The sequence below is a fragment of the Schistocerca cancellata genome, chromosome 3 (genome assembly GCF_023864275.1).
Source record: "Schistocerca cancellata isolate TAMUIC-IGC-003103 chromosome 3, iqSchCanc2.1, whole genome shotgun sequence".
In the NCBI taxonomy this organism is placed as follows: domain Eukaryota; kingdom Metazoa; phylum Arthropoda; class Insecta; order Orthoptera; family Acrididae; genus Schistocerca; species Schistocerca cancellata.
This window is the reverse complement of record NC_064628.1, coordinates 617,587,713-617,600,220: the sequence shown is the minus strand read 5'-3', so window position 1 is coordinate 617,600,220 and position 12,508 is coordinate 617,587,713. Positions and strand designations below refer to the sequence as shown.

General features: G+C 44.6%; 1 protein-coding gene across 1 annotated transcript in view; it reads right to left on the bottom strand.

Annotated features, from left to right (window-relative positions):
* The window catches only part of LOC126176463 (aminopeptidase N-like), a 201,658-nt gene that overhangs the window by 152,937 nt on the left and 36,213 nt on the right, over window positions 1-12,508 (bottom strand). Inside the window, exon 4 of the mRNA XM_049923619.1 lies at window positions 9,333-9,439. Coding sequence (XP_049779576.1) covers window positions 9,333-9,439 — 107 coding nt within the window. The remainder of the gene's footprint in view (window positions 1-9,332; window positions 9,440-12,508) is intronic.

The following is a 12,508-nucleotide window of genomic DNA, read 5'->3' as shown; positions in this document are numbered from 1 at the left end:
CCGTTAGCGAGGATACAAGGATCCACCCTCCGTCGCATGGAAACCATGATGCGCTGATGCAGCCCTGGAGAATGGCGTATTGTATCACAGCCGTCCACAATACGAGCACGAAGAGTATCTACATTTGGTACCGGGGTTGCGTAGACAAGAGCTTTCAAATGCCCTCATAAATGAAAGTCAAGAAGGTTGAGGTCAGGAGAGCGTGGAGGCCATGGAATTGGTCCGCCTCTACCAATCCATCAGTCACCGAATCTGTTGTTGAGAAGCATACGAACACTTCGACTGAAATGTGCAGGAGCTCCATCGTGCATGAACCACATGTTGTGTCGTACTTGTAAAGGCACATATTCTAGCAGCTCAGGTAGAGTATCCCGTATGAAATCATGATAACGTGTTCCATTGAGCGTAGGTGGAAGAACATGGGGCCCAATCAAGACATCACCAACAATGCCTGCCCAGACGTTCACAGAAAATCTGTGTTGATGACGTGATTGCACAATTGCGTGCGGATTCTCGTCGGCCCACACATGTTGATTGTGAAAATTTACAATTTGATCACGTTGGAATGAAGCCTCATCCGTAAAGAGAACATTTGCTCTGAAATGAGGATTGACACATTGTTGGATGAACCATTCGCAGAAGTATACCCGTGGAGGCCAACTACCTGCTGATAGTGCCTGCACACGCTGTACATGGTACGGAAACAACTGGTTCTCCCGTAGCACTCTCCATACAGTGACGTGGTCAACTTTACCTTGTACAGCAGCAACTTCTCTGACGCTGACATTAGGGTTATCGTCAACTGCACGAAGAATTGGCTCGTCCATTGCAGGTGTCCTCGTCGTTCTAGGTCTTCCCCAGTCGCGAGTCATAGGCTGGAATGTTCCGTGCTCCCTAAGACACCGATCAATTGGTTCGAACGTCTTCCTGTCGGGACACCTTCGTTCTGGAAATCTGTTCGATACAAACGTACCGCGCCACGGCTATTGCCCCGTGCTAATCCATACAGCAAATGGGCATGTGCCAAGTCCGCATTTGTAAACATTGCACTGACTGCAAAACCACATTCGTGATGAACACTAACCTGATGATGCTACTAACTGATGTGCTTGATGCTAGTACTGTAGAGCAATGAGTCGCATGTCAACACGAACACCGATGTCAACATTACCTTCCTTCAATTGGGCCAACTGGCGGTGAATCGAGGAAGTACAGTACATACTGACGAAACTAAAATGAGCTCTAACATGGAAATTAAGCGTTTCCGGACACATGTCCACATAACATCTTTTCTTTATTTGTGTGTGAGGAATGTTTCCTGAAAGTTTGGCCGTACCTTTTCTTAACACCCTGTATAACAGGAATATCAAATTACAAAACTACATATAAAACAAACTGAATGTCAATATCTAGGTTCGTAATCCATATAAGGGCCGTATCATCAGCTTTCATGATGTCTCTCTAACTCCCTTGGTAGGGACGCAAGGAGCATTCATCTCTAATGCTTGATTGTCTGGTTCGGAGCTCCACAGTCACAAAAACTCTGTAGCATCCCATCTTCAATGAGAGTCTGCGCATCATCCATGCCCAGTGCGAGCTCTGTTCAGTTTGACCCACAGTTTCCTGTCGAGTTCTGTGCCAGCAGTATCACAGTCATTCTTTCAGAGCCACTCACGCTCTTCACGATTTTCAGTAAGTTGACAGCTCTGGTCCCACAGGTCTCTCACCCCGGTTCACTGGCACCTAGCTGTTCTACTTGTCATAATGGTGGGTTTCTTGAAGGGAGTCTACTTCGTCGTAAACTTGGTATGACTTCCTGGATGGGTAATTCTAGGTTATCCTGTAGTTTGCAGTATTCCTTAAGCAAGGCCTCATTTCTGCGGATTGCGGCTCTTCCCTTCTGTCCATACGGTGTCATATGCCACGGTTAGGTCTACGAACGCGACAGATGTCTTCAAGTTTTCTAGGAAACCAACCTCTATGAAAGTTGTTAGAGCCAGTACCTAGTCGCAGCAACTTCTCTGTGGCCCAAAACCCGCTTGCTCAGCTGGGATACGTTCCAGAATGAAGCCGCTAATTCTATTATAGATGAGCTTCTCCGAGAGTTTGTAAGTACAGTTCAAGAGGGAAACTGGTCTGAAACTTTGAGGGTGGTCAGCTGGTTTATTTGATTTCAAAAGTGCCACTATTTTGGTTCTCTTTAGCTCGTTAGGGAATGATCTACTATGTAGGATGTTGGAGAAGAAGCGGACCAGCCATTTTTTTTTAGCCATTACCCATGTTTATCATAAATTCCGGGTGTATATCATCCAGACCAGGTGCATTACAATGTTTAGTTTGTTTCAAGGCCTCATACAATTCAGCCATTGTAAATGGTAAAGATAAATTGGATTCGTTCGGGCACTGAGCTTTTACAGACGCGAGTTCTTGTTTTATTTTGGAAGTATGTTGTTTGTCACTGGATGATCTAGATGTTTCAACTGTACGATTAGCGATTTGGTTACCTGAAATACTAGGTTTCTGCCTGGATTTATTGGAGGATCCGCCAAGCTTACGCAGAAGACTCGATGCCTTTCTAACCTGGCGGACGTAAAGCTGAAAGGACGGGTCTTGAGTCGCGGTTGGATGGCGCCGTCTGTGGAACACCTGTCCGCGTGGGACAAGGGTTCCACTTTTGTTTTAGGTAGATTACTGTTTTTTTTTTAAATAATACAACTTAAATAGAGGAGAAAGGTTTTAGTTCTTCAGAAGATAGGAAGAAGAAAGATCTGAAGAATGTGAGTGCGGAATGTGCGGAAAGTGATACACTACTCGTGAAAAAGAAAAGTAACTCCCTCTAGTATTACTTTTGATCATGTTTGTGTTTTTAAGTTAATAATGTTTAATGCCTCATTTTAGTGTGCGGGAATGTTAGTTGAAAAATGGAAATAATCAGAATGGGTATTTTCTGCTTTTAGTTCCTGTTGCGAGAAAGTCTGTAGGAATTCGCAGATAAGGTGGGCTGCACGAGTTGCCGATGTTTCCACCGGCATCGTTCAGCTGCCTAAAAAGCCTGTAACGGTGAAATGCTGTAAGAAGTTGCCTCGGTAATACATTAGCGGCAGAACTACCACTGCAGAAAACACACGGTCGAGAGGACCTAAGCAAGAGGATTACTACGGCGTGGCCCCACGATGGTGCTACAAAACTTTGCAGAAAATGAGAACACGTATACCAATTCTAGAAGACTATTATTAACAATTCCAAGGCAACCTGTCATTTTACAGCCGGGATTAGTAGGCAAAGGATTTTCCATGGACTGAAAACAGTACTTGACGCAGAGACTTCGACGAGATATCTGGCTTGGCGGAGATCTAGTGTGTACACGCGTATGGCGACAGGACTGGAGGCGGCACGGATATAACTGTGAGCGAGAACAGGACTGGGAAATGATCAGCCGCCCAGCCGACGTAGCGGCGGGGCATTGTACTTCGTCATCCGAATAACACTGCCACTTGGTGGAGAATACAGCGAGGCTTTCTGATGCAAGGGTGATTGTAATAACTAGGGAGTGAATACCAAACTTTTGTGGAAGTATCCTGCTTGCGATTTCAATGACGGAGTGGAGAGGGGCGCGCTATTGTTTAAATACAGGGTGTCCAAGTCAAACATATGATAATATAACATGTAATAACTTGAGAAATAATTGAGACTTTCATTGACGGTATGTGTCTACAAGCGTGATAACTCATTTTTTCCTCGTACCTAATACACCTCTATATGCGCACCTTTAGTGGCGCGATGGACATCTAATCTGTATTCCACTTCTCTTCAAGCGTTTTGAAGCGTATCAAGCGTAACATCTGCGATAGCTGCGCGAATGCGATAGCCCATATCTGGTAGATCACGAACTGATGTCTAGTACTCTAGATTGTTCATAAACCCCTCATAAAAAATCAAGTGGTGTATTGTCTGGACTCCTAATGGGGCAAGCAATCAATGAATTACCTTTCCAAGTCCAGAGATCTGGGAACTCATGATCCAAGAAATTCGTCACATCAGGAGGAATTTGTTGCACATTTTACAGCTCCAACATGTCTACGTACGTTGTTGCGCTAACAGTACGTTCCATGAAGAGGAATGGGCCTATAATCCTGCTCTTCAAAATCCGTACTTCACATTCAAGTTCGCACTCAAACACTTCGTGGGGTGGTTAAGTTCCCCGTGTGTGTCAATTGTGCATGTTTACTGTGCCAGAAGTGTTGAACAGACGAAGATGAGAAATAAACGAAGTCGAGGAATGCCTGTCTGTCTTAATGGTCTCTGCGAATGCTTCTGTCGCGGCCTGATGCAGGGATCGATTTTGTGACAAAGCTGCAGTTTGTACGCCCGTAGATGCAGCCTTTCGTGCACACCACGTAGTGTACTGTCGAACTAGGTAACTGTAACTGCCTGCGTTCTTATCAGATTGACTTACTAGGGCTACGTATTAATTCAACAGTAGCCTCTGAAACTGCGTGGCGCCCGATATCGAATGAAAACTCCCAGTTTCCCGAACGATCGCAGTCCATACTCACGCAAAAACCGCGTTGTACCACAGTAACTGACTTCAGCTTCGTGAGAGGAAGCATACAGAACACTTTCTGCTGTGGAATCCACATGGCTAGTGACTCACGTTTACGCGAAAAAAAAAGTTATGCCCATTCCACACTTCACAAACTGCCACAAGCAAAGACAAACCATTTTGAGTTACCATATTTGTAGAAGCAAACGCTAAAGATATCTCAATTAAATGTGAAAGGAGACACCAAAAAATTTCACAGAATGTTTGAAACACAAACTCTGCACTTAAAACTTTTCAGTAGCTTTTCAAGCATGTTTTGTCACAATAATGAAAGGAGAACTACTCAGACGTGTAACATATAAGGCAATTATCGTGCATCAGTATGTTGTACACGTGGCCTTTTTGCTAAGTATCACTTTTACGATCATAACAATTTCAAAAATTGTAATGAAATGAATAACAACTGCCAGAGAAAGCTTTTATAATGTGGCTTCATACGATAGGCTTAGAAAGCGAGCAAACCTAATACGTATGAATCTTCAGACAAAAGTATTGAAAGAGTTATCAAGGCCATTTTTTCTTCTCATTTATTGTCGTCTTCTCCTGTGTTTGTTATGGGCCATTTGAAAAGTCATAAAACTCACTGTGTTCTGCAAGAATGTGTTGTGCAAGTTTTTGCAGATCTTGCACTTTCTTTATTGAAACAATACCGGTGATGTGTGCTTCTCATGAAGTACGAGCGTTGCTGCATTTAAGACAGAATGTGTACTTGACTAGCCCACCAATATACTCAGCAGCATTCATATGCAGTATGCTTCAATTATGACAACTGAGAAGTACTTTTATTTATCTCAGGAATACTTCTTCCTGCTGCCTCGTCTGACAGACACACCTTTTTATGAAGCGTCGTCCATCATTTCTTGAAAGATAGAATATCATCTAAATTCACCACTTTGATAGATAAAAGTCAAGACGTACAGCCCTTTTTCATAATCTCAGAGTATTCTTCCACTGTACACATTCTGTCACACTTTATGATGAGCCGTTTAATAGCCTCAGAGTCTCTGTCTTAGAGCAGAATGGAATATCCTCGTAGAGGAAAATGGTTATAGCTTTTAACGTATTATTACCAGCCGTATTAAGCAGAAAACGAACCAGTGTATGCTTCAAATTGCTCTAAGCACTATGGGATTTGACATCTGAGGTCATCAGTCCCCTGGACTTAGAACTACTTAAACCTAACTAACCTAAGGACATCACTCACATCCATGTCCGTGGCAGGATTCGAAACTGCGACCGTAGCAACCCCGCGGTTCCGGAATGAAGCGACTGGAACCGCTCGGCCACAGTGGCCGGCAGATATGTGTCACTGAACAATATTAGATGCTGCACATTTTGCTCTTTACTATTTTGGTGAATGTTGTCCAACAAAACGCTGCAAACTTCACTAGGAGTTCTCTTGCAAATTACTTCATGGTGAACATACAATAGACACAGTGGTACAAAATCAGAAGTGACATGCATGCAATCAAGCTTTCCATAAAAAAAATAGCCAATTCCCCATTGTGCAGAAATGGAACAGCTGTTGTAAATATGTCCATTCGGCATCTTTCAAGGTAATTAACAACGAGAGAAAGCATATTCTAGTAGTTATATGTCTGATTCTTCTATATAGTGCATGGAGTTACACTGCAGCTATCTGTTGAGGCAAAGAAACGAAAATTTCGAATTTTATTACATGTGCCCTTTCTGCATCTTGCACTTCATTTGTAATCGTAGCAAACTCCTGATTAACTACACTTTAATAACTGAATACTGTATCAATCCAATTGAAACTGTAAAAATGTTATTTTCTCTAATTCGGTTTCTCTCTGTGTGTTTCCACCTCGGCAATTAGCATGTACGTGTTAATTGGCAACCGATCTTGCCCAACTAATGACATACTTGTATTTCACTGTTCCAACAAACGAACCACAGATTGTAATCAATTCGAAAGAGGTTTCAAGGAAGTCTTGAATGTTGGTTGCCCTTCTTTCACAGATTTAAAAACCATCAAAAAAATGGTTCAAATGGCTCTGAGCACTATGGGACTCAACTGCTGTGGTCATAAGTCCCCTAGAACTTAGAACTACTTAAACCTAACTAACCTAAGGACATCACACACATCCATGCCCGAGGCAGGATTCGAACCTGCGACCGTAGCGGTCGTGCGGTTCCAGACTGTAGCGCCTTTAACCGCTCGGCCACTTCGGCTGGCTAAAAACCATCGCTCGTGCGAAACTCAGCTTGCTCTTTTCTCACGTGATATACTGTGAACCATAGATGAAGGGCAGCAGGCAGATTCCATATTCTTGGATTTCCGGAAAAAGTTGATACGGTACCCCACTGACGACTATTAACGAAGATACGAGCATACGGAATGTATATGTCTTAGCGGTTAGAAGACTTTTCAAGTACTCGAAACGATTACGTTGCCCTCTGACGGTCAGTTTGAGCAGCGATCTGCGGCTGTGGAGTACGCGAAGGATCGTCGCTAAGTGTCTATAAGAGGATACAAAATGACGTGGAAAAAGTTTTCTTCAATAATGCTTGGTATTTGGGAACCGCAACAGATCTGATTAAAGGAAGACATCGAAGCAATTCAGAAGAGGACTCCTTGATGTTTTACCGCTATGTTCGCTCAACACGAGAGTGTACGAAGAAACTTCCAGGACCCAAATGGGAATCTTTTTAGGGAAGACAACGTTCTTCTCACGACACACTATTGAGAAAATTTAGAGAACCAGCATCTGAAGCTGATTGCAGGAGTATTCTACTGTGGCACACGTACTCTGCGAGTAAAGGCAACGAAGCTAAGAGAATTAGCGCGCGTACGGAGGCATATAACCAGTTGCTTTTCCTTCGCTCTGTTTGCGAGTGGAACAGGAAAGGAAGTGACTAGTGGTGGTACGTGGTACCCTCCGCCACGCACTACACGGTGGCATTTGGTGTATGTATGCGGATGTAGATATGAATTTGTGAACATAGGAAACATGCTAAGAATTGTGTGTACTATCAGCGAATTTCATATGAACAAGCTGTGATCATAAAATCGCACAAAAGTACGTTGAGAGTGAGAGAAACCGTAAGAACAATTTGCACGAGATTTACTGGACACGGAGAATTTATCTGCTTACTGGAATTACGCTTTCCCGGACAACAGCTATAATCGTTGGTGAAGATTTGGGACGCGACGCAGATGTTATCCGAATGTCAAGAAGTGCGTACGGAATTTTCATGAATCGTCACGGAAACTATACAGAACGGCTACTATTTCGTGTTTTACATCACAATTAACTTGCATATTTTTTCCAGGAAACGCTCATGTTTCATGGAAACCGTTGTTACCACACTGCCTGTGTAGAAGTGCCTCATGTGCGATCACGAAGAACGTTGGAATGTTTTCATCGGCGCCTTCAGAGAGACCTTTGCACCCGGCTCCACCTCCCCAGCCTACGTTGTCAATCCAGTTGGTACCTGAACACAATAGCCCATCCCCAACCCCCTATTTTACCTTTCTTAAAGCACGAACGACAGTAAAACGTTTCTGTGTTTACTTTCCTATTAAGGTTAAGGTTGATTTCTAGATGAGGGCCTTATTTTGTCTTTGTGAGCGAGTTTGAACTCGAAGACCTCGCTCTCCTTTCCTGTTCAATACGCCGCCATTGTACAAAATCTTCCGGCCCTACTCTGGGGGATATTCGCCAAATGTGCGCCATCTTTCTGGTCCAAAGCATTGATTGATAGTTAGTCTGATCGTTTGTACGATTAATTGTAATGATGAGGAGTAAATCATTTTTATATTCACATTACTCATTCATGCGTAAATATGGCTACATGCTGATTTACAAGGTTTTCAAATACAGATATGAGTTGGTATTTCTCACCCACCAACTTTTACACATTACGAAAATAGAAATTCTACTGCGGGAAAGAAGGAATTTTCAAAGAAAAACTTTTGCAGTTTGTTTTCAAATTTAACTTTGCTGTCTATCAGACAATTTATATCAATGAGTAAATGAACAAAAATCTATACAGATGACACAGCTGTCGCTGCTCAGGGAACGACATTTGAAGAAGAAGAATCCAAATCAAAATCTGCTCTCGAAGACCTTATCATCTACTATGACGACAACCACTTGAAACCCACCCGCATAAAACGGAAGTTTGTGGTTTCCACGTGCGCAATAAGGAGGCAAGAAGAGCTGAACATCGCCTGGAAAAGACGAAATCTAAATCACTGTGTCCAACCCAAAGCCTAGTAAACCAAAGTTTGATCGTGCTTTACTATCTCGACTACAATGTACAAACGCTTGACAGAAGATATGCATCAGGAACATTACCTGCAAAGTAACACCACATGGGGAGCGCAGCGCAGCGTCCTCCACACACCCGCTCTTACTCTGTGTTTCACTGCTGGGGAGTACGCCGCACACCGCACCAGTCTGAAGGAACTTCGCTCAAGCTAACCAAGTTCATGTGGCTCTTCATGAGACAGGCCCGCCGGCCGTAGTGGCCGGATGCATGGTAACGAATTGCTACTAGGCTGGTAATAGCATCACATGTTCAGTAACAATCAGCAGAATTTTTTAATGCTTTTGTGCTATTGAATGACGCGCTATAACTATTCCCATAAAACATCTGCTTACAGTATGTTTTATTTGTAAGTACTGTACACTTTGAACTCCATCGTCTAGGTTTTTTCGGCAGTGTGTAACATTCAAAGAATTTTTGCCGAATTGCTACTCACCTGGTCTCTCCATCTTGCTCGTACGAGCTGCGGTAGAAGCCGTTGTACCGCTCACGAACATCACCAACGAATTCGAGGACCACAGTCAATCGGTCACCGGCAAAAACCTGCGACAAGAGCCACAAATTTTGTTGGTATCTCCACCCTCTGTCCAAACACGTAGCTTACTCAGTAATCGCCAGAAAGTAAGGCAGGTTGAAGCGTAGAATCTGGTCGACACGACAGTCGTTAGAGGTTAAAGCACAGCTTGAGGAAAACAACGAATAGAGCACTTGTGGCATATTTCAAGAGATCAGAGCATTTTCCCGAGGTTATATAAGGAAATCACAGGAAACCTAAAAATAAATGATACCTAGTGATTTGTACCACGATTACGACCATAGCGTTTTAATGACTGTGTCGCTTCGTTTGGTAACGATTATTAGGAAATTTGAACTTCAAAATATTGGCGTTACGCTATATTCCGTTTGTGTGTCGTCTAGAACAGAGAGCGTCTACAGCTAAGAAACAGATTCGTTTTTGGAATAAAAATTACTGAGTTGAAACATATTTTAAAGTTTATCAAGTACACTTAGCTGTATCATTAGGGTGATGTAAATTATTATTCTTGTGCTTCGACATTGAAATTAACTTACTTGCCAGATTATAAGTCTCAATTATGAATGTGATTTGTTTCATATATTTTCAGTAGTTGGTTCTTCTGAGCTTCGAAGTACGTAAATATGGAAGACTTCACTTATTCAACGACTTGTTTCGATAATATGTTCTTCTGGTCGATGCAATCAAATCACACTGTTTCGCTAGGGTAAAACACTGCCATCGTAGAATAAGATTACAATGGCTCGTACTATCAAGCAGTATAATTTGATTGCGTCGACCATTATATGATAATATTACCGAAACTACTCACAGACTAAATAAAGTCATATTGCAGCTTCTCTGTGGTCAGCTTTTCTTTCTCAAGTTTTTATGTAACGTTTACACTTTTTATACATCTTTCTCTAGTTCGCATTTTTTGTTGTAATTTAATGACTCACAGCAGACTGATCACCAGACGCCATTCAGAAGTTTCGAAGGTCAAGATGCTGAAAACGGAGTGGATGTTGTCGTGTGCAGTGAGCTCTCATGGTATTCATCATATATGAATAGTCTTTTGCTCATCGTCACGCCTAGCACTGTTCCTGTTGTCTGGTTGGTTGGTTGTTTTGGGGAAGGAGACCAGACAGCGAGGTCATCGGTCTCATCGGATTAGGGAAGGACAGGGAAGGAAGTCGGCCGTGCCCTTTGAAAGGAACCATCCCGGCATTTGCCTGGAGCGATTTAGGGAAATCACGGAAAACCTAAATCAGGATGGCCGGATGCGGGATTGAACCGTCGTCCTCCCGAATGCGAGTCCAGTGTCTAACCACTGCGTCACCTCGCTCGGTTGTTGTCTGGTAATGTCATGTATGACACAATCTCCTTTATTTGTCTTCTTCCCACTTCCTCATCTGCTTCCGTTTTTCAGTGGGGCCTGCATTTGTCATAAGCCACGTGTTACTGCCTGTTTTAATGGCAGTTGGTATTCAGATGCCATTCCTAATGCCGTGACCGCCCCCCGCACTCCCCCTCCCCCCACCCCACCCCATGCACCGATTTTGTGCATCCCATCTGTTTAAATCTACAGTGAATCTGAAATTAAAGTGTGAGGACGTTTACCAATTGTTTGCGTAGCGTGTAACTGAGGCAGGACGTCGGTACTAGCCTGGTATTCATATAGATGGCTGTCGGAAACCTCCTATAAACTACAGACTGCCTATCTTACCAGCCCTCGTCGTTAACCCATACGGCGTATTAAATGCGGAGCAGGATCTCCTTCTGATGATTAGGGTTTCCCCCGATGTATTGGACCAACTGTTATCCCATATTTTGAGTGGTCATTTGGGTAGACGTTTCCACTTCGGTCGTCCACGCTGACAAATTTTAACTGGTTTCTCGGGGTCCATCCTTCCCACATCAACCTTCCAATCCTCTAATCTTGTCTTCATCCATTTAAACAGATCCCTTATCGATACACACTCCTGGAAATGGAAAAAAGAACACATTGACACCGGTGTGCCAGACCCACCATACTTGCTCCGGACACTGCGAGAGGGCTGTACAAGCAATGATCACACGCACGGCACAGCGGACACACCAGGAACCGCGGTGTTGGCCGTCGAATGGCGCTAGCTGCGCAGCATTTGTGCACCGCCGCCGTCAGTGTCAGCCAGTTTGCCGTGGCATACGGAGCTCCATCGCAGTCTTTAACACTGGTAGCATGCCGCGACAGCGTGGACGTGAACCGTATGTGCAGTTGACGGACTTTGAGCGAGGGCGTATAATGGGCATGCGGGAGGCCGGGTGGACGTACCGCCGAATTGCCTAACACGTGGGGCGTGAGGTCTCCACAGTACATCGATGTTGTCGCCAGTGGTCGGCGGAAGGTGCACGTGCCCGTCGACCTGGGACCGGACCGCAGCGACGCACGGATGCACGCCAAGACCGTAGATCCTACGCAGTGCCGTAGGGGACCGCACCGCCACTTCCCAGCAAATTAGGGACACTGTTGCTCCTGGGGTATCGGCGAGGACCATTCGCAACCGTCTCCATGAAGCTGGGCTACGGTCCCGCACACCGTTAGGCCGTCTTCCGCTCACGCCCCAACATCGTGCAGCCCGCCTCCAGTGGTGTCGCGACAGGCGTGAATGGAGGGACGAATGGAGACGTGTCGTCTTCAGCGATGAGAGTCGCTTCTGCCTTGGTGCCAATGATGGTCGTATGCGTGTTTGGCGCCGTGCAGGTGAGCGCCACAATCAGGACTGCATACGACCGAGGCACACAGGGCCAACACCCGGCATCATGGTGTGGGGAGCGATCTCCTACACTGGCCGTACACCACTGGTGATCGTCGAGGGGACACTGAATAGTGCACGGTACATCCAAACCGTCATCGAACCCATCGTTCTACCATTCCTAGACCGGCAAGGGAACTTGCTGTTCCAACAGGACAATGCACGTCCGCATGTATCCCGTGCCACCCAACGTGCTCTAGAAGGTGTAAGTCAACTACCCTGGCCAGCAAGATCTCCGGATCTGTCCCCCATTGAGCATGTTTGGGACTGGATGAAGCGTCGTCTCACGCGGTCTGCACGTCC